At 44.9% G+C, this 24286-nt stretch overlaps 1 protein-coding gene and 1 long non-coding RNA gene across 26 annotated transcripts in view; one reads left to right on the forward strand and one right to left on the reverse strand.

Moving 5' to 3' along the window:
* The window catches only part of Thrb (thyroid hormone receptor beta), a 349278-nt gene that overhangs the window by 17244 nt on the left and 307748 nt on the right, over positions 1 to 24286 (reverse strand). For 23 of the 25 annotated variants that reach the window (XM_063273969.1, XM_063273981.1, XM_063273982.1 and 20 more), the window contains 3 exons: positions 13534 to 13634; positions 7142 to 7289; positions 3865 to 4070 (listed from right to left, as the gene is read on the reverse strand). In XM_063273969.1, coding sequence (XP_063130039.1) covers positions 3865 to 4070; positions 7142 to 7289; positions 13534 to 13634 — 455 coding nt within the window. Of the gene's footprint in view, positions 1 to 3864; positions 4071 to 7141; positions 7290 to 8716; positions 8825 to 13533; positions 13635 to 24286 lie in introns of all 25 variants that reach the window. The other 2 variants (NM_012672.3, XM_063273990.1) reach the window with 1 other exon arrangement.
* LOC120096913 (uncharacterized) lies at positions 12822 to 17921 on the forward strand. Its single transcript, XR_005493836.2, has 3 exons — positions 12822 to 13264; positions 15691 to 15839; positions 17388 to 17921. It is a non-coding gene; the product is annotated as an uncharacterized LOC120096913 (long non-coding RNA).

Raw genomic sequence — 24286 nt, forward strand, 5'->3', positions numbered from 1 at the left:
CAGGGAGGAGAACAGTGCACTGTGTCCCCAGATGATGATGACAACATACACAGCTTGCTGTCGTGGGCGTGGGTTTTGTGCCAACGTCTTCCTGACACAAAGAGGGTAGAAACGAGCCTCCCTCCTCAGCCCACTTCTGCTTTCACCACAGCGTCTTCATCATGGAAAGCATTTCTGTTACCTCAGAGACTGAAGTAGATTGGGGAAAGTCACGGAAGGGACATGATCTGAATGCTTTGAAGGTGATTTGATAGCACGGCTTGAGGTTCATTATGAAACGTCATGGATTTCTGCAAACGCCCTTCACTTGCCAAACACCCATTCTCTCAGAAGGGAGTACCATACCTTTATTTTTTTATTTTTTATTTTTTTTTGACTTGGCTGGAACTTGATCTTAGGGGATACATGATGAAGTAGTTCCTTTTGGGGACTAGATAGTTATGCCTAATAAATGAGTAGGTGCAGCTTCTGTCACAACCTGAGTCTTATCCCTCATGGCTGCTGCACCATTAAGGTCATAAGCCTCGTCACGCCCTTTTCCAGAACGAGGTGGGACATTGCACATAAAATAAGGAATTAGTATGTAGTGTTCTCAATACAAAGAGGAGACATCGGCCACTTAGGAAACAGAAACCCTAAAATGTCCCTTCTGACCATGGGATACTGTTCTAGCTATTGCTGTGATAAAATGCTCTCACCAAAAGCAACTGAGGGGAGGGAAGTGTTGATCTAGCTTATACCTGCCTTGTCATAGCCTCTTATTAAGGAGTAATAGGGCAAGAACTCAAGCAAGAGCTCTCTCATACAACTCAGCCCAGAGTGGACACATCAATCACCAATCAGTACTTCACAGATAGTTCCACAAGTCAATCCGGTATAGGTAATTCCTCAGTTGAGGCTTCTCCTCTCAGGTAAGCTGGCAGTGAGGGCTAACTAGACAGAACTGTTAGCTATGCTGTTTTCAAGTGAGATTTCTTGATATTCTTGTGGAAATAGTTCACTGCTCAAAAGAGTGTGGTTTCCACTCTGAGCGCAGACACCAGAGAACTCTTTTGCAGACGTGCAAACTGACTGAGGTTCAGAGCTTACCTCACTGTCTCTGGTGACCTAACATTGGAACTTCGTGCTCAACTTGAAAAGTGTATTGAGTTCTGTTTTGGTTAGCTATGGCTGTGTAACAGATTACATTAGAACATGGCAGCTTAACAGGACAACTTTTAAATTCTTTCTTAGTATGGTGGGGGTTAGGGACATAGCTAAGAGTCCTTTTAACTTTTCTGTCTCTATGGTACTGGGGATTGAATCCAGGGCCTCACAAAAAGTGCTCAACCGTTGTGTTGAGCTCAGCTTCCTAGGATGGGTTTACAGATGCAAGCTAGCATCCCCAGCTTCTTATGTGGTGATGAAGAAGAGGAGGAGGAGGAAGAAGAAAAAGAAGAAGGTGGTTATGATGATGGTGATGATGACTATGACGATGACGACATAGTTAGTTTCCTCCTTTAAGCTGGAGCTTCAAAGCATTTTTTTCTTATCCCTACGGATAGAACCCAGAGCCTTGTCTATCTGGACAAGCTGTCTCCCACAGAGCTACTATTCAGGCTCCAGCAAAGTTTCTTATGACTAAGAAGAGACTAAGACGTCACTTAAACATCTCTTCCATTGAAATCCTCTTTTAAAAGCCATTTTCAAGAAGAGGGAAGAAGGTTCTCTCTGCAGGAGACAGAGCCTATGGATACTGAGGGTACTGTGTAGTGGGAGTCATTCAGAGGTATGATTTTGAGAGTTTCACCCACCAGCACTGGAGGGATAGTGTTTAGTGGACCTGGGTTGCCCCAGCCCCATGATATCACAGGGTGATCCAGGCACAAAGGCTGAGTGGTAGAGTCAGATGGGATAGAGCAGGAGTCCAATCAAACTAGGAACCTTAGAGTAACTGGTGTGGAGAAGCTGTTATTTACATTTGGATCACGAGGGACACTTTCTTGATGAGAAATCTATAAAAGGCACACATCACATGCTATGTTGTACTGCATAGCTAGATGTAATGGCTGCTCCCATCAGTTTCCTGAAGAAAAACAGTGCATAGATCACTTCCTTCCTCTGACTGGAGTCCAACAGCAGGCCACCCTGCCACACCTTTCTGCTTTGCGTGATCAAAGTCATGAAGACTATCAGAAGCCTTGAAGGGGAGGCCTCAAGGCTGGTTCTCATGTCTTGATATTTTGCTCTTTTCTGTGGTATAGCGTTTGAGGATTAGGGAGCGAAGCATATAGACTAGAACTATCATAAGCATCATTTCAGAGTTTGGCGACTTTTCTATTTTTTTTTCTCTTTTTTTTCTTTTTTTCGGAGCTGGGGACAGAACCCAGGGCCTTGCGCTTGCTAGGCAAGCGCTCTACCACTGAGCTAAATCCCCAACTTGGCGACTTTTCTAAAGGTGACACCTGACAGTATTTGTTTATTGTGACACTGAGAGGATTTGTTCCAGAGCAGATTACTCATAGGCCTTTCTTTCCAAAATTTCCTTTTATTATTGTTACTTATGGTACTGGGGACTGACCCAGCATCTCATGCAGGCTGGGCAGATGCTTTACCACGAAGCTGTATGCTAGCTCTTTCATTGCTTTAATTTTTGAGGCAAGATCTTGTTAAGTTCCCTAGGCTGCACTGGTAACTCAAGCAGGCCTTGAACTCGCAACCTTCCTACCTTGGCTTTCTGAGTGGCTATAACTGTAAGCCTAAAACCACTGCGTCATGATGTTGCTGTTGTGGCGCACGGGTAATTTCACCGCCACACCTCCTTGTTTAGAGAGAGCCACTCTGATGTACAGACAGCTCCACAGGCCAGCAAAGTGTTCAGCCTTTATGCCATACACTGAAGGCAAAACCAGTCTTGGAGGTGGCTAGACACTGGCTGGAGGAGGAAGTCTGTCTCGTGAGGTGGGTGGGGAGACTTGGAACCACAGGACCTGTTGGCTTTGGGGCCTGGCTTAGTCACTTACTGCAGTCATGTATGACCTCGGGCTTGACTTGCCTCTATAAAAAAGGGATAGCAACTCCAGAAACTTCAGAGCACCAGGAAGTCTAGATGAGAAATGGCTGGAAAGGGGTTTCACTCTACAGTCCAGTAAGTGCACACAGATCCAAAAAGGGCTGCCTTGTTCCCATGGCTACACTCTTATTCTCTGGCTCCTGAACTTAAGCTTTTATTTCTAGACAAGCGTTTTGACTTTGGCAGATAAAAACTTAAATGTGAGGTCTGGGAACCTTCCTCCTAGAGATTCTGCTGAAGCGGGCACGTGGACAAGCCCGGGTGGCTGAGTATGAACACTCGAAGTCTGAAGGCGGAAGGGGGAGAAGGGTAAGTCAGCAGGTAGCAGACACTCCTGAGGAGAGGCTGCAGCCCTGGCCTCTCCCTGAGGTTGGAGGTATGGGAAGCTGCTCTGGATACCAGTGAATGACCATCAGCCTCTGTAACCATCAGCCTCTGTAACCATCAGCCTCTGTAACCACCATCAGACTCTGTGACCACCATCAGACTCTGTGACCATCAGCCTCTGTAACCACCATCAGACTCTGTAACTATCAGCCTCTGTAACCATCAGCCTCTGTAACCACCATCAGATTCTGTGACCACCATCAGACTCTGTAACCATCAGACTCTGTAACCATCAGCCTCTGTAACAATCAGCATCTGTAACCATCAGCCTCCAGTCCCCTACTGGCATGCCCGCAGTCCTAGCCACTCTGAGCTGCAACTGCCCATCACAAAAATGGACACTAATGTCAGAAGGGTCCAGTGGACTCTAAACTTTGGCAGAAAATGAAGGATACACAGTGAGTGAACTTGGTCAGAAACCTTACCAGAAATTTCCGCTTCTGCTTCCAGTGGCTGCCCTGGGCATTGGTGGCCACGTGGGCCTCGGTGACTGTCTTGATGAGCTCCCATTCCTCATCCGTGGGCTCTGGCTTATGCCCAATGGATTTCTGTAGCTCTTCCCGCCGCCTCTTCTCACGGTTCTCTTCTATCAGCTTCCTCTTGGCTAGCCTCTTGCTGTCATCCAGCACCACTGTGAGGTAGAAAGGTGAGAGGGACCCATGGCTAATCCAGAGCTTGGAACAGATTGTAGGTTCTGAGCCTGGAGTCACATGGGGACACATTCTCCCTTCCCCACTATGAGCCCAGTGTCCAGACCAAGTCACCAAAACAGAGCTTTGAAGGGACATGGGCACCAGGAACTTAGCTCTGTAGAAGGCAGTGGCTAAAATCAGACAAAAGCAGAGAGACTTAGAACCATAATAGCCTTGAAATCAGTTGGGCAGCCACCTGCATTCACCCCTTGGCCGTCTGTGCTTCCTGTTAAGGAAGTCTTCTAGAATAATGACTTCTGGAGTCTGCTCCCTAAGGTCAGACTGTGATGTGGTTTTGCTCTCTTGAGCCTCATGGGTCCATCTTTGCAAATCTTTGTACCTGGTCTAATCCTCCATGGTAGGTAAAGAGCCTTGGAGTAGAAAGACTTGGGTTTGAGTCCTGACACCAGCACCTTCTACCTGTGTGACTGCTAAGCAGGTTTGCTAGGTTCTCTGAGCTTTCATGGGATCAATAATGCCCACGTACAAGGTATTCGCTATGGCAATGTGAGTGTGGTAATTGTTCACTAAATACAGTCATGGTTTGCCATTTGTGCAAAAAGAACAGAAACTTATCAGTGAGACTTTTTAACTAGACTTGTTAAAGACATGAAAAATGCAGGTTTTATTTTATTTTACTTAAAATTGTTGTTATTATTATCATTATTATTTGTGTGTGTGTGTGTGTGTGTGTGTGTGTGTGTGTGTGTGTGTGTGTAGGTGTACACATGCCATGGTACATTTGTGAAGATCAGAGGCTAACTCTGTAACGTTGGTATTTTCCTTTGACCACGTACGCTCTGAGAATCACAGGGAGCTTGGGTGGTAAGTTCCTTTACCTGACAGGCCATCTTTCCTGCTTGCGTGTACATTTTGTGTATGTGTGCATGTGGACGGGGCTAGTGAACCTCTGTAAACACACAGAAGTCAGAGAAGTATGTCAGGAGTTTTCCTCAACCCTCCCCTCACCTTTTTGAGACAGGGTCTCTCACTGAATTTGAACCTTGCTGTTTAGGCTAAGTTCCTGGCTAGTGAGTCCACAGAATGTGCTTGTCGTTAACCCAGCACCGGGGTTCCGGGTGCCTGTGGTCATGGCAGCTCTGATGTGTGTGCTGGAGGTTAGAACTCAGGTCTTCTTGCTTTCGCAGCCAGCCCTCTCACGCTGAGCATGGCTCAGGCTTCAGACAACTGCAGGCAGGATCTAGTCCACTCTCCTCATTCCACAGAAGAGGGACCAGAGACTCTGACTTGCCTAAGGTCAGATCAAGCTCAGGGGAACACCAGGGCTCCCACCTTCAATTCCTACAGCCCCCCAAGAGTATCTCCTTAGGACCAGTCACTAATGTTCACATGAGTGTCTTCAGATGTGGGAAATGAAGAGGAGCCTTGCGAGGTAACTTTGGTTTACCTCACAAAGGCTCACAAACCCAAAAGTCCTATTGCCCCAAGGCTTCCAGAATGCCACACTATTGTAGCTGTATAGACCCTGGACCTGGGCCTGTTAGGTCACTCACCTAATCAGTGGTAGGGCTGGCACTGGCATGGAGGTTTGCTTTTCTTTATCTTCTTGTAATTTACTTATTTGTTGAATTTGTGTGTGTGTGTGTGTGTGTGTGTGTGTGTGTGTGTGTGTGTGTGTGTGTGTGTGGCATGTGCACACCCTCAGCCCCGTGAGAGGACACCTGTTGGAGCCAGTTCTCTTCTTCCACCATGTGGATTCTCAGGGACTGGGTTTATAGGTTGTCAGGCTTGGGGCTGGTGGCAGATACTGGTGTTTGATGATGACCTGACCGTCCCTGAATGACCTGACCATCCCTGAGCAGAGGTTTTTCTGTTGAGTAACCTGGACAGATAAAAGAGCTGAACATTTGTATCTGCAGTTTAGATGGACTTTGAGCATCTTAACCCCATAACTACTCACTTCTTAAACTTAATGAAATGGCTCTTTAAACAACAGTGGTTTGGAATAGTGTCATATAAGTATTTGGTTTTGAGGTAATCATATTCACATCCTGGTCAGAAAAGGGCTCGATCCTTTAGAGGTAGAGATGTCCTGCCCAAGGAGTGGATGGACACGAGTATTTGCAGCCGGACACCCTAAGAGCTCTCATAAAATTCTCTGCAGCATTTTCTTCTAGGAGGAAATCATAGATTTTCTTTTTTAATTCTCTCAGAGAGAACACTATTTATGGTCCCAATAAAAACTATGATTATTTTTTTTCTATATCAGGAAAATTCTCATTTCATTGCCTTTTCTTTCTTTCCTGGGTTTTTCTTTTTCCTTTTAAACTCACAATTGAAATCTCTGATGTACAATGATGATGGCTGTGGAAGTCACCCTTACTGATTCCTGGCAGACGGGAGGCTGTATATGCTGGGTGACACGGTTCTTTGTTTTATGATTAGTTAAGGTAACTGGTATAAAACCCTGGTCCAGGGATAGGAGGAGAGACCCCATTGCTAGATGTTACGGCACATAGAAAACTGGGTAATATAGTTTCAGTAAAACAAAAAAAAATCTATTTTGGCTAAAATACAAGCTATCAACAGAGGGATGATTCATATGGGAGCATTCAACTTCAAATTCTTCAAAAATTCTCGAACATGACATTTTCTGCTGCTACTCCATCTCCAGAGATGTCGACCAAATTAATTTATTTCTGCTTTTGAAAACACAAGGACTGGTCCATAAGCCTCTCAGCATATGGAGCCTGTGTATGAGAAGTGACCATGCTACATGCTTCCAACCACACAGGGATGATCTAACCCCCCTCTTCTCACATCATCTGGATGCTTTGGAAGTTGGGAATTGATAAGTCAGGAGGAAGAAAACCAATGATTTCCATCTCCCCTATGGTAAGGCTGGATGTTGGAGGGAAGGGGGTGTACGAGAGCCGGAATCTATCCACAGAGGTTCCTGCTTTCTTTATTGATGTTGAACCAAAACCTCCAACCCCCCCACCCCGGTTCACACTTCACAATACCAAGCGAATGAAGAACAGCTACTCACGGTCTGTTGCCATGCCAACATAGATGCATTTCTTAAAGCGACATTCCTGGCACTGGTTACGGGTGACTTTGTCTATGATGCACTTCCCTTCATATTTACAGGAGTAAGATGGATGGAGACTTTTCTGAATGGTTCTTCTAAAGAAACCCTAAGTGAGAAAGATGGGAGATAACAGGTCCATATTTTCTGAAAATAGATGACTGCAGAGTTTCGTGTCTACCTGAGAATAAGAGCAATTGTTCTGGCCCTTAGCCTGGGCCGGGGCCTCCAACTTTATACCCTCAAATGGAGGATGGTGAGACAAGTGAATCTAAGGAGCTGAGGGAGGCTTCACAAGGCTGCAATGCCTTCATGTTGTGTATTTTACTCAAATAAATGAAGCAAATGGGCAATCTGGTGTGTGCTCTTATTCTTCTGTATATTAAATGGTATAACCTTTATTCATATGGTGTCATAACTTGGCTGCTAAGTGAGTGAAGAGCTTTATTACTTTATCCTGAATTAAAAGAGCAGAATACTTGGTTGACAGTTTATTTAAAGATAAGATATACTTGAAAGAATATTTCTTTAAGGAACCCATTACTATGTACGATGAACACATACACACACACCTAGAACATTTAAAGTTGTTTGGTGATTAAATATATGTCTTTATTTCATTTAGAGATTTCACTTAAACTTGTTTGACTCTTAAGATAGCCATGGCCTAGACCCAAAGCCTGCTCCACCCAAAGGATGCTCAACTGTGTTTGTTACAGCTTTATTTACAAGAGTCAGAAACTGGAAACAACCCAGATGTCCCTCACGCCTAGAATGGATAAAGAAATTGTGCATTTACACAATGGATCATTACTCGGTGGATAAATATATGACGCCATGACATTTGAAGGCAAATGGCAGGAACTACAAAAAAAAAAAAAGTCACCCTGAGTGAGGGAACCCTGACCTAGAAAAACATATGGTATATATTCACTTATAAGTGGATATTAGCTGTTACATAAAGGATAATAGTGTTACAATATGTATTCACTTATAAGTGGATATTAGCTGTTATATAAAGGATAATAGTGTTACAATATGTATTCACTTATAAGTGGATATTAGCTGTTATATAAAGGATAATAGTGTTACAATATGTATTCACTTATAAGTGGATATTAGCTGTTACAAAAAGGATAATAGTGTTACAATTCACAGACCCAGAGAGGTTAGGTAAAGCAGCTTTGGGGAGGTGCATGGATCTCCCTGGGAAGGGGAAAATAGAATAGATTTTGGTAATGGACTGGGGGTGGATAGGGATAGGAGAGGGAGGGATTAGGTGGGACTGGGGGATGAAGGGATAGAATGCACGGAGAGACTCTAGTGCTGTGGAAACTTCCTGGAATCTATGAGGGCGACCCTAGTGAGGGCTCCTAGCAATTGAGGATACAGAGTCTGAACTGGCCATCTTTTGTTGCCAGGCAAAACTTCCAGTGGCAAGACTGGGTTGTGTTTGGTTGACTGAGGGTGTCTTGTGGAGATCCTTAAACAACCAAGGCTGATCCTAGGACAGAGGGTTGCTCTCTGAAAACTGACCTCAGGGTCCCACTGCCTTGAGGACAACATCCAGACCGAATGCAGAGAGGTAGAACTGGTGTCTGTATGGAACCAAATCCCTGTCTTCTCGTCTCTGGTGTGAGAAGGCTACAGAAAGAGAAACCTGGAAGTCAACCCTGGACCTACATCTCCTGAAACAGGGCATTGCTATATGATCTGGGCTTACTTGGAAATTTCTATATAGCCCTGGATGTCCTTGAACTTGCAACCCTTCTGCTTTAGTCCCCCAAACGCTATGATTCCAGACTCCAAATGTGTGCCATGATACATAGATGCACTCCAGTTCTTCTTTCCTTAGTTGCTCATCTAACACGAAATGGTTCTGCTGTATTATTTACTTGAGCAGATATTATAAAAAGTTTCCTCTTCCTCATCCCCCAAACTATCTAATTTAAGTACCGAATCTAACAAACACATTTAAAGAGAGTTCTTTACTCAAGGGGGCCTTGCCTCTCTTAACTTAAAGATAAATATCAGTTGCCACAGATTTTGCCCATTTTCATTCATTCATTGAAGATTTTGGCTTTGGTTGTGGGCACAGGCATAGCCCCCATTCAGGCAAAGCTCTTCCTTGCGGTGAGAGGGTCCAGAGTAGGGCTTTATACTGAGCAAAGCAGGAATAACCAAGACTCATATCTGTGTGTGTGTGTGTTTTTTTTTTTAAGGAATATGATTTTTTTTCAAAATCACATTCTAACAGGAAAACTGTGAATTGGGGGTTTGTGTTCTTAAACATGTGTGCATGACTCTGAATGATGTGGACATGCTGTTACAGGCTCAGGAACCACACACAAGCACTTGGAGGAGAGACACATCAACCATGCCCCCCCCCCCCCCCCCGGGTGGGTGAATCTGCCCAGAGCGCCATGTTACCGCATGACTCCAGAATGAAAGGCAACTTTTCATGTGGCTTTCCCTTCCCTCACTGTGACAGTCATTTCTGGCGAGATGGATGGTACGCACTGGGAAGGGGCAGGACAACGCCCCCTTGAGGAGGAAGCCAAGTTTACCTAGACGCTAGCCAGGGAAGACACGGACAGCTGCTAAGGGGAAACACTGATAGACCTTTTTCTCCCTCACACTGGATGCCTATGAAGACCACGCAGAGGCCAGGGTGAGCAGGGCTGTAACAGATTCAGGACAGGATCGTGTATTTCAACAAAGGTATTGTGTGTACTCTTTAACGGAGTTTTTGTAGAAAATGTAAGTATTGTGCTGTGTCTTGTATCACCTTTTCCGAGCCTACCTCTGATCGATGTTCACGGATCAAATCCCTCTTAAGCACTACTCTAATCTGTGGAAGACTATCTTTTGGCACAGGATGAAGGGATACTACTTTTAGATAGACGTAAAGATGATAGATCTCTTAATTTTTAAAGAGCGATGAATATTAACTCCTGGCGATAAACTTAAAGACAAGACATTTACGTGAAAAATTATTTTAGGGGTTAGGGGTGTAGCTCGGCAGCATAGTACATGCTGAATATGCATGGGGCTCGGAGATAATTCCTCAGCACCAAAACCAACCCACCCACCTGTGAGCTGACAAAAGAGGCTTCTTAAGGGATAAATAAGAACACGTGTCATTGACTTGTGCATGAGTGGAGACCTGGCCTTTAAAACCTACAATAAAATGCTTCTGTGCTCAGAGAAGAGACAGGTTAGTTTCTTAATGGCCCCACATGATGGACTAACCAGACATAAGGACCTCCACATAGCCAGGTGTGGCACACGCCTTTTATCCCAGCACTCCTGGCAGATCTCTGAGTTCGAGGCCACCCTGGTTTCCTGAGTTCCAGGGCAGCCAGGGTTACACATAGAAACCCCCGTCTTAAACCACCACCACCACCACTATCACCACACACACACACACTCTCTTTCAAAGTAACTCTTTGTTACTATCCAACATTTTTAGCTGTAACTTGCATCTTGACATAACACAGAGTCAACTAAAAGAGTCACCATTACCCAGATAATTTTGCCCTATGAGTGTCTGTGAGGGACTGTCTTGGTTGTTTATTGATTTAGGGAGGCTTCGCTCACTGTGGGTGGCACTGCTATCTGGGTAGGTGGTCCTGAGCTGTATAAGAAAGCTAGCCAAGCATGGACAAGTCAGCAGTAACCTTCCCCCATGTCTCTGCTTCCCATTCCTGCCCTGACTCCTGCAGGGGTCCTTGAGTGGTCTGTGGCCTGCAAGTTAAGCCAAGGGATCCCTGCATCCTCGATTTTGCTTGGTTTTATCACAGCAACGGCAGGAAGTGAGTACCACTTCAGTCCAAACTTGAAGGGGAGCTGTGACATTTTAGAACATAACAGTTTAGACACTGTTTATGTGCAGGCTGTTTAGAAAGTTTGGAGTTATAAAGGTTGGATCACTTGGGGGAATTTAAGAGTCATGATGACTTTTTATGTTTTCTCTCAATTCAAATTTTATCTTCTGAGTTTGTTGTGAAAGCACTGTAGTATTGTTACACTTTCTTTGAAAATACTTTGTTATGTGGCAACATCAACCTTCTTTCTTCAAAGTGCAAAGTGTGTAGCAAGTTACACATCACAGCAGAGTTAAAAACTTCCCAATCTTTCTTTGCTAAAGGCAGTGCAGTTTCTGGCCATATGCACTGTAGGTGTGAACAAACCATGAGGTATAGCGTTTTTTCTTTTCCTTTCCTTTATTTTCTTTTTCCTTTCTTTCCCTTCTCTCCTTCTCCCTCTCTCTCTCTCTCTCTCTCTCTCTCTCTCTCTCTCTCTCCTTTCTTCTTTTCTTTTCTTTCATCCTTTAAACCTCTTGACATTCTTGAAGTTGACGTTACATTTGAAAACTTTTCCCCTTTTCCTGAGTTGCTTCTGTATCATATTAAGATAGTTTTCTCTCCTAGGTTCCTTTCTGGGTATGTGATGGAGGCAGTCTGCAAACAGATTCAAACTTTATCTTATGACGTTGTTATAAAAGCACTGTAATGCTGTGTAAGCAGGCAGGTGAAGCTTTATTCACTGGAGCCAATTTAGAAAACAAACAAACAAACAAACAAAACCCCAAAAGGCTAATTTCAATTACTAGCTTCAATTACTGATCTTTGGAAATGAGAGACTGAACCTGAAGTAATATAATTTTATTATTTCTTTTTTGTCCAGTACCAGGGATTGGTCAGACATGACACTACTCTGTCACTGACTGTACATGATCCTCAGTACTTTTTCCTTTTATTTCGTGACAGGGTCTCATTAAGTTGTCCACCTGGCCTCCAACACACACAATAGCCCAGAGTAAATAAACAAATAAGTAAATAAGTAAATACATGCATAAATAAAGCAAGCTGCAGCTTGGTGTGTTCCCGTGACAGTCTCCTAAGTCGCTCGCTGGAATTACAGGACTGAAGCACCAGGCCTAGCTAGCCTACTCCTTCCAAATGAGGCAATGAGACCTTGCTTTCAAGAGCGGGCCTGCAAATCTAATTAACAGACAGCCAGAACTCGTGATTAGCTTTCTAACCTCCACGAATCTGGTTTTCAGAGAAGTAGTGCAACTTTTGTGCCAGTCTTGTCCTCAGAAAATTCTATATCAAAAGGATCTTAGAGAAGGGGAGCCCCTTGCTTTGCACACATTCCAACTGATGTCAAGAGGCCCGTGAGGCCCCAGAACCCCCAGAAAGTAACCTTCCCATTGTCTCTGTAGATGCAGCGGCGTCATTGAGTGTGCAAGAAGATGCACAAGAAGGTAGAAGATCTGCATGAAAAACCTCCCACTAGGGAAGTGGATCCCACCTTAATGTGGATGCAGTCAATTTGTGAATTGTGTGGGCTTAAAGGCAAGGGCAGGAAGAGAGCCAAGAGGGTGGATGAGGAAGGGAAGGTAAGGGAGGAGGGGGGAAGGTGGAAGAGGGATGGAAGGTAAGGGAGGAGGGGGAAGGTGGAAGAGGGAAGGTAAGGGAGGAGGGGGGAGGAAAAGTGGAAGAGGAAGGGAATGCTTTTTTTTTTCTTTAAAAAAAACTTCAATACACGTTTTCCTGTAAATTTTACAGGAGATAGAAGTCTGTCCCTGGGTTAGAATACATCCCTATTTGCAGACAGCTTTAGGTGCATGGTACTACTCGGTTGAGTTTCCTGCCTTTATTTTCTAATCTAGGTTGATGGATCACAAGATATTTTCCATAGCGCTTCCCTTCATTTTGTTGATTAAGATCATGAGTAGGCAGATGTAGGCTCCCTGTGGAGATCTCAATAGACCGGTATGTTTTTGTCAAGAAAGCAAAGTTTGCAGAGAACAAGATTACCTGACTGGCAAACTGACTCCATTTATTGCAGGCTCTGCCAAAAGCCACTTTGAATAAACTCCAGAGCATAATTGAGTTTAAGTGGCTTCAAAGATTCTGCCTAATGGAACCCTCAGAAGTGGGCACAGACAGGCAGAGTCGCAGCAGAAAGGCTGAGGAGCAAAGGCGTCTCCTCAGACAGTGCACATAAAACGGGAGGAGAAACGGCGAAGCGGATTGATTGGACATTTAAAAAAAATATGCCCTAATGCTCAAAGTAAGTGCCATTAGTTTATTTTCTTTTCGTTAGTTGTCTTTCTGTTCTAAAACCACAAGAACAAAACACCACGGCATTGCAAAAATTTCATTTAGCTATTCATGATTTAGGAAAAAGGAAAATTCAGATCTTGAGCACATCAGAAATAAAGAGGGCCCCTGGGCAGCCAGAGGCCATTACTGTTGGCATTTGATTTGTGAGCCTGAGTTCCGATGGCTGTCTGGGAGTGGGTAGGTGCTGTGCTGTGGTCTGTGCTGGCCCACACTTACCTTGCAGCCTTCACAGGTGATGCAGCGATAGTGGTACCCCGTGGCTTTGTCCCCGCACACTACGCAGAGCTCATCCTTGTCTAGATAGCTGGGGATATACCCTGCAAAGGACAAAAGAGGAAGGTGAGGAAACAGTATCACGATAATGCAGTTAAAGCTAAGGTTTCTCATCCAGACAGGAGACTGCTTTGCTTAGAGATGAGAAGTGCAAAAAGGACTCAATGGAGTCAACTAGCACCCAGAGTAATACAACCTGTTTTAAACATGGGGATCCTGCTTGCTGGAGGGGCATTATCTAAGCAGGCGATGGGGGCCCATGAGTCGTGGGGAGAGGCAGAGATTTGAGGGAGCTGTGGCATAGGTGTGGGGACTCTGGATAGGAGGCTCCCCTTCACAAAGCTTATTTCAGAACTTACCTGTAAGACCCCATCCTGTCTCAAGTCAAGACACCAGGCAACAGAGTAGCCTTGTTTGCTTCAAAGTCAAGTACTTCTCAGGGGAAGACATTGGCTCTAAGGAGTTGAGCTTCCCTTAGGGTTAGGAGAGATACTACAGAACAGAGCCTGCAGTCCACCTCTTCTAAGCGGCTGTGCTGGTCTCCTTTACAAACAGAGAGCTGGAGAGGGAGGAACACGGGCACTGGGGGCAGCCTAGCGAATGGACACATAGTCAACATTGCTGAGTGGGAAGAAAGAATACAGGTTCTGTTGACTGAGGAATGGAAACCTAACGAGTGACTCCCTTTGGTTCTGTGTTGGTGGCTCAAGCTCCCTCAGAAGGCTCGGGTTAAAAATAACATCAGAAGCAGCCTTCTTCCTGCCCGTGCCTGTTTCTTCCTGTTCATGCGGAGCCCGTGGCCACATACCCACACACATACCAAAGACCTTGGATGAGATACAAACATTAACAAGGAGTGGTGTGTGTGGTTTGTTGGTGTGTGACCGTGGACAGGGAGCGGAAGTGAAACCTCCCCTTGGTCTTGGGTTCAGGGAACTTTTCTGAGTTTCAACCAAGATTGCTGAGGCTAAGAAGACTTGACTATATACATTTTGCTATGGCATTTTCATCAACCTTTTGTGACAACAGATCACCCTTGGCCCATTTTTTTTTTTTAAAGCAGAAAAGGCACAGGGAAAACAGAAGAAAACTAATCCTTTCCTTCCTTAGAGATGGCTTTGCTCACAGCAGTAGGAAAGGGTTGGTGCTTCAGGTGTGGGGGTGGGGGTGGGGGGTGGGGGAGATGGGGGTGGGGGGGTTTGCAGGGTGAGCTGCTGAGGCAGGAATTGTGATTTAGATCACAGTAGCTTTTCTTAGTTCGCATCACCTCCAGCAAATGATGTTGATCTGTTGGACTCAAAGTTGCCACATGTCTTATCAAGCATTTTTATTATTTCTTTTTATGATTATTTTACTGCTTTTCACTGTTTTAAAGGTTAGAAAAAAATTCATTTTATGTGTATGTGTCTATGGGGTTAGCATGTATTTATAGGTGCCCATGAAGGCCAGAAAGGAGCACCAGTTCCCCTGGAACTGGAGCTACAAGCAATTGTGCTGCCCCAAGCGGGTGCTGGGAACCAAACTTTAGCCTTCTTAATGGCTGAGCCATCTCTGCAGTCCTCGCCAGGCATTTAGAAAAGGAATTCTGGGAGAGACCTGGAGCAGGGAAAGAAGGAAGGGAATGGTTTGTCCTCAGTTGTTCATTTACTGATGACTGGTCGGAACTTAGTTAATACCCATAGTACTAAGGACTGTGGCAGGCACACTGAATAGAAACACAAACAAAACAGAGTTTCTTGTTTTGGGAATCCTGTAAGTAACCAGTTCTGCTTCTCTACCTCTGCTTATTTCTCAGTGAGAGAGGAAAGGAAAGGTGAGGGGAAGTCCATGGGAAGATTCCCTACATCACTGCCGAGAACTGTACATGGAGCCCACACTGAGAGGCTAGCCATCCTTAGTAGGAAGATGTAATGGTTAACCTTCATGGTCAACTTGACTAGGTTTAGAACAGCACAGGAGCCACACCTCTGGGTGCGTCTATAAGGGCGTTTCATGAAGGTTTAGCGGAGAGAGGAAGAACTATGTTGCACATGGGTTGAATAAGATGAAGAGGGGTGGGGGCGAGGAAGGTGTGGACTCAGTCTCTTTGGTCTTTCTCAGCTTACTGGTAAACAGAATGGCCGTCTCATGTTCCTGCAGTCATACCTCCTATACGGCTAGAGACCGAATCCTCCTTCAACTGTGGGCTCCAAGAAACCCTTGCTCCTGCAAGTTGCATTTGTCAGATACCCGGCTGCGCCAACAGAAAGGTAACTAATAGATTGTTTTAGCGGGCACTATGCAAAGCAAGTGGCAGAGTGGAATGTGCTCCCGCAGCTGCCTGGCACCCAAACAACTAGCCACAGAGCACAGAGCAGCCTTCAAACAACAAACGGACCAAATTACCAGCACAGCCATCTCCCAGGTAAAGGTAGGTAGGGAAGTCATTGATGTCAGCAGAATTGTGCTGTGGCCTCTTCTATACAGTCATGCCAGCAGAACTGAGGCTTTTGAGTTCTTGATGCTGATGCAAGTGTAAGGTTTCAGAGAAAGGAGATACAGGAACCAACTGTGGACTGTGGCTTGTGAACCCTGCCTGCCTATGAAGGGGTTATGGTGTCCGGGGACATGACAAAAGTCGGGGAAATGCAGGGAATTGATCTTTCCTTCTCTTTCCTGTGGCCTCACCACACCTGCTGGGATTTTTCTTTGGCTTCGGCAGAAGGACACTGAAGATGTCCTCCTCTTGGTACAGTAACTATTTAGTTAGGTGGCCCTGTGAATTCTGGAATCCAACTGATATCTGGAATATTAGTTCCTTTTCTGTTTGCTCCGATAAAATACCCCGATAAGAAGCAAAGAAGGTACAGAAGGGTTTACTTTGGTTTATAGCTCCAGAGAGACAGAGTCCACCATGACAAGGACCACATGGCAGTAGGAGCAGGAAGCCAGCGGGTTACATGGTATCCAGGAAGTACACAAGAGACAGAACCGGAAGTGGGGTGAGGCTATAAAACCCAAAGCCCTCACTTAGTAAATAGGCTTTCTCCAGCAAGACTCTACGTCATGAAGCTTCCATAGCCTTTCCAGACATTGTCACCAACTGGGACCGAGTGTTAAACATGTGAACTCATGGGGAACACTTCTCATTCACTATCACAGCAATGTTGATTGAGTGAGAGGCACACCAGGCTTCTCACATTCTGACATAGGAGAGAAATGCTTTGCTCTTTCTTGGGTCACTTTCCTTGTGGGCGTTCTTTATTAACCAGACACCTTTCTACAGAGTAGCTCTTTGCATTGGTAACAGGTACTTATCGGTCCTCCTAGGACACCCCAACTAGCGTCTTCTCTGCAATATTAACCGAACAATCTTATTTACCTAAGGCACAAATAATAGCATACCCATTGTTCTGCTTGAGTCTGTTGTTGTTCACCAGTTAAAAAAAAATACTACAGGGGTGGCGTCCTGTCATAGTGGGTCACGTGCTGCCAATGTGGCCAAATAAGGAAAGTGCACAGACATTAGTTTTCTTGTCAAATACGGACACTGGTAAGTAACGTAACGTTGGAATTGGATGTCTAGATCAGACGTGAGATGTGGCCTGATTGCTCCCCTGAGAAACTGTGTGTACAATTGTCCTAGGTCAATGTCATAAGAATTATTAGAAGTTGTGAATAATCAACTAAGGCCCCCAACAATCCATAGAGTTCGAGATCGATCTTCAGTCCCCAGCTTCCTTGCGTGAATTACTCTTCAGACTATAACTACGCCGTCATGTTATCAAGCACTCACGCATATTTGCTCTTGTTTTTAGGTGTCTATTTCTGTGTGTTCTTGTTTGAGTTTGTGGTACTGGCAGCTGCAAATCAGGTCCACTACAACCAAACTGCATCCTCGGCCCCTCAAGCCAGCATTTATGGAAGAAAGCTCCATTCGTTTGTTCGAAAAGGACCGGAGAATTTTGTTTTTAGTTAATATTCAGTTCCTTTGATTAATTGCTAAATGTCTTGGACATCAAAATGGGTAAATATAGTAAAATGCTATGTTTTAAGGATCTCTTTTGGTAACAACTTTGCTATGATATAATTCAACGGTAACACAAGTCAGTGGCTTCTAATATACTCACAGACTCGCGTAACTACCACCACTTATTAATCTTAGAATATTTTAATTATCTCCTAAAGGAACCTTGTGTCTTTAAATGTCACCCTATCGCCCCACCCATCTTCCCCACCCCCTTTGCCCCAGACTACCCTAATCTACTCTCTCTATATTTGTTGACTACTGACATTTCAGACAAACAGGATAAAACTGTAGTTGGTCCTTTGGGACCGGCTTTCACTTAGCAGAATGGCCAAGTTTTATTCATGTTGCAGGTAACACTGATTACACAAAAAAGATTTTTGAAGGACTTATGGTATGGAAAGCAAGAGTTTTGTACCTGTTTTCTGATTGACATTCTATCCAGTGCATTCCCTGTGGGGACAAACCAGAACCCTGGCGAGGGTAATTCTTTTGAGTGAATTATGCAATACGGCAGGTCATAGGATATGAAACATTAATCTTGGTGACAGATCTAGAATTGAAGTTTCTGCTCCCAAAGGAAGGGATATCTGGGTGTAGATACCTTTCAACCCTGACTGGTCTTAGCCTCAGGGTAGACCACTTGCTTGGCTGGAGATATACTACCAGAGGTGACATGGGCGAATCAGGCTGAGAAGGACTCTTGTTACTCCACAGTGTGGGGATTGTCAGTTTTCGGGGTGTGTCCTGCTCTAGGAGACTCCATTTTAGAAGCGACTTTGGCTTTACCCTGAGGGCAAGTGCAGAGTCAGGTGACTCTATATGGAATTTGTGTATAGATTCCGTCGCCTGGGCAGCACAACTGATTTGAGAACTGATGTTGGTAATAGTAATTGAGATGAGAGTCTCGGAACATGCGTTTTCACTGTCCGTGCGAGGAGCCACCTCTTCAAGTTTGCCAGGTAACTGCTAGAGAGGACCAGCCACTCGCTCCAGAAAACAAGTCAGGTGGACTCTGATTCACAACACAGAAGTAACAGCTCTGAGCATTGTGGGTGAGCTGAGACGCAGGACGAGGCTGCATCTTAACACTCCCAGGGAAGCTAAATTATCTCTGTCCTTTCCCAATTCTACATTGAACTTGTACAGTTCAAACCACAGTTCAGACTTTTGATTTTAAGCTCATTTCCTCATGGTATTTCTTTATATAATTAAAAGCCTTGTGGCTGGCTTAGCCTTTTCCTAACATGCTAATTCCAATTCCTTTTTATGTTTAATTCTTGGTATTAGGAACTGAGCTTTCTGTCGTGTTAATCTTTAACCCTCGGATAAACACCACCCATCAATTAATTAAACCACCCATCTTCCCATCTGTTCATTTCTTCAGCAAACCGCAGAGCCACGACATGTAAACGACTGAGCAAAACCTTGAGTCGCTACTCACTTCAGAGACCTTTGCAGATTGCCCAGTCTCTGCAAAACTGATCCAAGGGCTCCTACTTGGGAGACTCTTTCCTCTGGGCAGCCACATGTACCCCGTGCCACTCTCCGGGGTCACATCCTGTCAGCTGGCTGGGCCTGTGGTGATGAGACCCACACACACTTAAGTCTAAGGCTCAACCTTTTATGCCTTGGGAATAGAGTATCGAAAGCATTGGCAGGCAGGCCAGAGATTAACACCAGAAAGGAGAAGGGCGTACTGTGAGGTGGCCTCTGGGCCTCTCAGGAACTCCTAGGGTAGGAGGAGACACAGAGGTTTTGAATTATTTAGGGCCTGGCTTTGCTGTCATTGTGTGTGTGTGTGTGTGTGTGTGTGTGTGTGTGTGTGTGTGTGTGTGTGTATGTGTGTGTACATTTTCTTCTTCTTCTGTGGTACTTAGGGTCTTATACATGCTAGGCAAGCACCACACAGCTGAATTACATATCTAGCCCTCTAGTTCTTCGATTTTTTCTGTCACAAGCCAACACAGTAATACGTGCAAGCTTTTCTTGACTTTCCTCTGCAGTCCAGGCAGGAGCTTTATGACTCTCCTGCCTCAGCCTTGAGAGCCTTGGGTTTGACAGGCTCAGCTATTTAGAGCTCAACACGCAAACATTCCTGGCTATCCTTTCTTTTCTCTTCCTGGTAGCCTCGGAATCTTAGTAGCCACTATAAACTTTCAATCCATACTAAGAGCAGAAATATTTGAGGAGAAAATCAGTAAGGAAGGAAATGGGTTGCTGTGATGAGTTTCACTCAGGGGTTAATTGAAAGGACACACAGACTTTACAGAGTTTAGCTCATAATATTAAGATAAACTAAGCCAAAGTGTAAAACTATGATGTGAAAAATACGGAATCCAGACTTCTTGCATCATATGAAATAAGACGAGCGGTTTCCCAGCACAGCCCCAAGTTCTCACAGCAGAGCAGACGGCCCAACTCCCCGAAGGAGCGCCCCACCCAGTTTCCCACAGCCCTCACCACTTCCCAGCTCTGGCTTGGGTGCACACAGTTAACTTTGCTCAAGGCCATCCTCCTTTAGAAGTAAAGAAACAGCTCACAGGATTTTAATCCTCATCAGAATCAGAAGGGTAGAAGTAGTTCACGAGAAACAGAGACGTGGAAGGCAGCTTATCATGTAGCAGATAAAATTGGATGTCTGAGGAAACCTTAGACTGAACAGATGTGAAACGGTGCTGTCTGCCTCTCGTTGGTATCTCAGAAACACTCACGGTTTAGACTCTCAACACCAGTGAGATCACTGTGTTGAGAAGACACGAGTTGTCAAGCAGGAGCGCCAAGTAACCGAGAGCAGTGCGGTGAGGACCGAGAAGACAGGGTCAACACAGTCGCCTCAGGTTTGCCGATGCTGAGAAATCCTTGCTTCGTGCATTTTTTAATGTAGTTTTAAATCTGCTTGAAAGGGTGATTTATCCAAGTGATTCAGAACCATTTTATTTTAAGTTTAAACAATGTTAATCAATATTCAGAGCAACAGGCTTCTTTACGGTATTTTCATCTGTACTTAGTTTCAGCTGATCCTTCTTGCACCCAGTCCCCTGGGTCGGGCCCTCCACATGGTCTGTCTCCTTCCTCTCTCTACTAGTCTCCCTTCTTCTTTCATTTCATACATGTTCCAGTACCCTCCCCAGGCTCCCCCAAATCCCTTCTCCCTTCCATGGGCCCCTGTCTAGGTTTTCGACCTTTACCCACACCCAGTCCTGCATGTGTAAAAAGAGAACCCAGGCTCCACATAGGAGAACAGACAAAGCACTGGTCTTTCTGACCCTGTGCTCCTTTACCTAATATAATCCTAACCAATTCTATCCATTTTCCTACAAATTTCATAACTTAATGCCTTGATGCCTAAGTAAAATCCCATTTAGGCGGATTCTGTGTAAAACAGAGGCCATTTGCCTCTGAAGGAAGGAATGGAGATCAGTGCAGGGACTGTGAGGCTAGAAGGAGGACGAGGCCTGTGGGCTGTGAGTCAAGTCAGTGCCCAAAGTGATGTGCCTGGCAAGGGGTGGAACTGGAAGACCCCGTTGTTGACTTGGGGTGGGACTGAAGTGACAGATTGAGACCCCCTCGCCCCCAGAGAGATGGCTGTGATCCCTGGGACCGAGGGCAAGGCAGAAGCACACAGCCTGTTGGAACCCGCATCACTAAATAGGTTACAAGAAGAACAGACATTAAGGCCCAGGAAGAGCTGTGTGGAGGGCTCAGAGGGGAAGAAACCTTCAGAAAGCATCTAGAAGCAGAACACTGCGGAGTTCCAGCAAGGCCACCACATCGGGATGAGTCTGCGGACAGGTAATCAGAATTCCTGACGGAAACGACCAGCGCAAACAGAGAAAGAGACAAATGTCAGCTTTTAGCCATCCCCAAAGCACAGGCGCAAAGGAGAAGTCACAGATCCCGGCTGCAATCTCTCTACTTCGCTCCTGCTTCTTTTTTTTCTCCCTGAACAGGTGAGGCCAGAAGCTGACCTGGTCAGAGTGACCATTTGGACAGAAGGCTTTGAGACCGTGTCACGTGACAGACTAAGCAAGGTTTGTGCCTTACTGTGGATGCTCAGAGATTCCTTTTCCTTTGTCCCTAAATTTTAAGAAGCACAATGTGTTTCTAGGCTGGGTTTCTCTGTGCATGGTTGCAAGGTGGAGGCAGAATGATAGCAATTTTGAGGCTACCTTGAGAGGCACGTAGCAAGACCTAGTCTCGAAACGAGTTTTCCCTACTCCAAGGGGGAAACTAGATCGGCAGAGCACAGTTTAGCTCAGTGTGGATCTTCCACAGCCCCTCCCATAACTGGTATAATTTTATTGGAAATGGGGGTTGTGGGAGCAGAAGCCTGCTTCTGGGCTTGCATTCTCACTGTGTCAGGATTTGATAACCTGCTTCCTTCTTGGCTAAAATGCAAACATCCCAAACACACAGAAACACTACATCATTCTAGAGTCCCTGGCTGCCTGTTTTAGAAGCCAGTGTTCTGGTTGTATAAGCCATAGGCACACTGTCGAACTGCTGTCATCATGGAGTGCTTGGAGTGCCTTAAAGCCGTGCCTTACATGCACACCCCCGAAAATGCCAATTAAAGATGAAAAAAACCCCTCATTTTAAAAACCACTAAAGAAAATGACTTGTGATCTGGCCTAGCAGGTCAAAGTGCTGGTGGCCAAGCCCAGTGACCCGAGTTTGATTCCAAGAACCCTTGTGGATGGAAGGAGAGACCGGAGTCTTGCAAGGTCTTCTTTGACCTCCCCATGCAGTCAATAAATTAAGACAAAGAAAATAACAAAAGTAAACTCTTCAAGAACCTTGCCTTTCTTCCCACTTCCCTCCTTGCATAAAAATACTGAATGAAGCTGAAACTTTAAAAAAGCTGTCAGTGCACCTCACTGAAGTTTTACAGTCCTGCAAAGCAGCAAGAAACACAAGTTATAGCTCTCATGAAAACAGACCAAAATCTAACTGGAAAATGAGGCCGGCCCCATGGAACACCTGTGCACAGTCTTAACTTTGTCTTAACGAGACACTGCTTATCTTCCAACTCAGAAAAAAAAATCAATAGTGGATCGATCTGGATAAACATGTTGGCTATGACCTTTTGTCCTAAGACGCAGTTAGCAGATGGGTTAGTGCTACTGGGATTTACTCAGAGGCTCGTAACAGTAAATAATGATTCATTTAAGAATATTTGCCTGCTTTGATTTAGTGAATCTGGCAGGTGGCTGTGGCCTGTTGATGGCATATGGCTTTGAAAAATTGCATCAATATATGCATGCGATGCATCTTTTCTTCCAATTCATGCATTAAATTAATTAGTAACGAATCCCCGGTTTCATATTTCATAAGCAAATATGAAGAGGATATAGTGAAAAGGTGAAAGGAAAACAAGCCCAAATGTTCTGTAGGGATTTTTTAAGAATTATGAATTACCTAGGCAGCGAGACAGATTTCTGGGGATTCGACAACACAGTGACAGGCATGTCCTGGCACGATCAGCGAGACAGTGGCAAGTTCTTCGCTTCCAAGGTCAGACACTTAAATGTTGAGTGAAAGGAGGAGCAGGCTTGTCTCCCCATTCGGGAACAGCGCCCTCCTTCCCGGTGTGCTCTTTGTAGTAAATGGAAAGTCCTGTGGTCCCTCGGGATGATGGGACTCTGACTGAAAGCACAGGGCTTTGCACATGTACCCGCCAGACTTAATGGCTCACAATGGAAGTTGTAGACAAGGGCTCTCACAGTCAAACTTCAATGGGGGTTGAGCTCTTGTCTGAACATTCTGTTTTCATGGCTGGCTATTTTAGTGACAGGGTCACTTGCTTTAGGGGAACAGCCACAGGGACTGGCCAGAAAGAAGAAGCTCAAAGGAAAAAGAAGGGGCAAAACAGGAGGGAGAGCATGAAAGGAACCACCCCAAACAACACCAAACATTAAAACCTACAACTACAAAAAGAGCAAATGTTAACTTTTATAAAAACTGTAATTAAATATACAGTATAATCACCGTAAGATTAACTTCACAGAAAAGCTTGTCTTTGGAGACTGAAGGGCATCATGGCCTCGCAAATCATAGCAACCCATGAATTTCGTTCCTTGCCCAGATCCTACACATCATATTTAGAATAAAGAGGTTTTAGGAATATTTATTACAGAATTTAAACTCTCCAGAAGTTGCTGCCAAGTCCCCTGCAAGGCACCTGTTTGTCTCTTCGACCTTTTGGTAACGGGAGAAATATCTTTCTGATAGAAAATTAAGAGCCATACTTATTTTAATATTAGGTATTTTGAAAAGTATCTCACTTGCTTTTATATAATGATTTCATTCTCCCCAGTTGAGGTCCATTAAATTTTAGGGGAACACTGCCTAGGTAAAGTGGGTCCATTTCTGTTGGACTCTGGCAGTCTAACGGCGTGACACAGTTACACACGTCTTCTCGCCGTGTATTAGCAAATACATCAAACTGAACATTTGCAAGTCATAACACATTAACATCACGGTGCCAGCGAGAAACCCTTAGACCATTTAACTGGCTAACGAGAACGAACTCTCCACAGGAAGAGTCCAGAAGAGTCAGGTGAATTTGTGGTCTGATTTGGGATCTGCCTCCCTTACCATCCCACCGAGGGAATCCCTTGACGTATTTTCTTTAGCAGAGAACAGCAGCATATATATGGAGCAGTGTTAGCAGTAACACTCCCTTGG

Source organism: Rattus norvegicus, chromosome 15, assembly GCF_036323735.1.
Source record: "Rattus norvegicus strain BN/NHsdMcwi chromosome 15, GRCr8, whole genome shotgun sequence".
NCBI classification, from domain to species: Eukaryota; Metazoa; Chordata; class Mammalia; order Rodentia; family Muridae; genus Rattus; species Rattus norvegicus.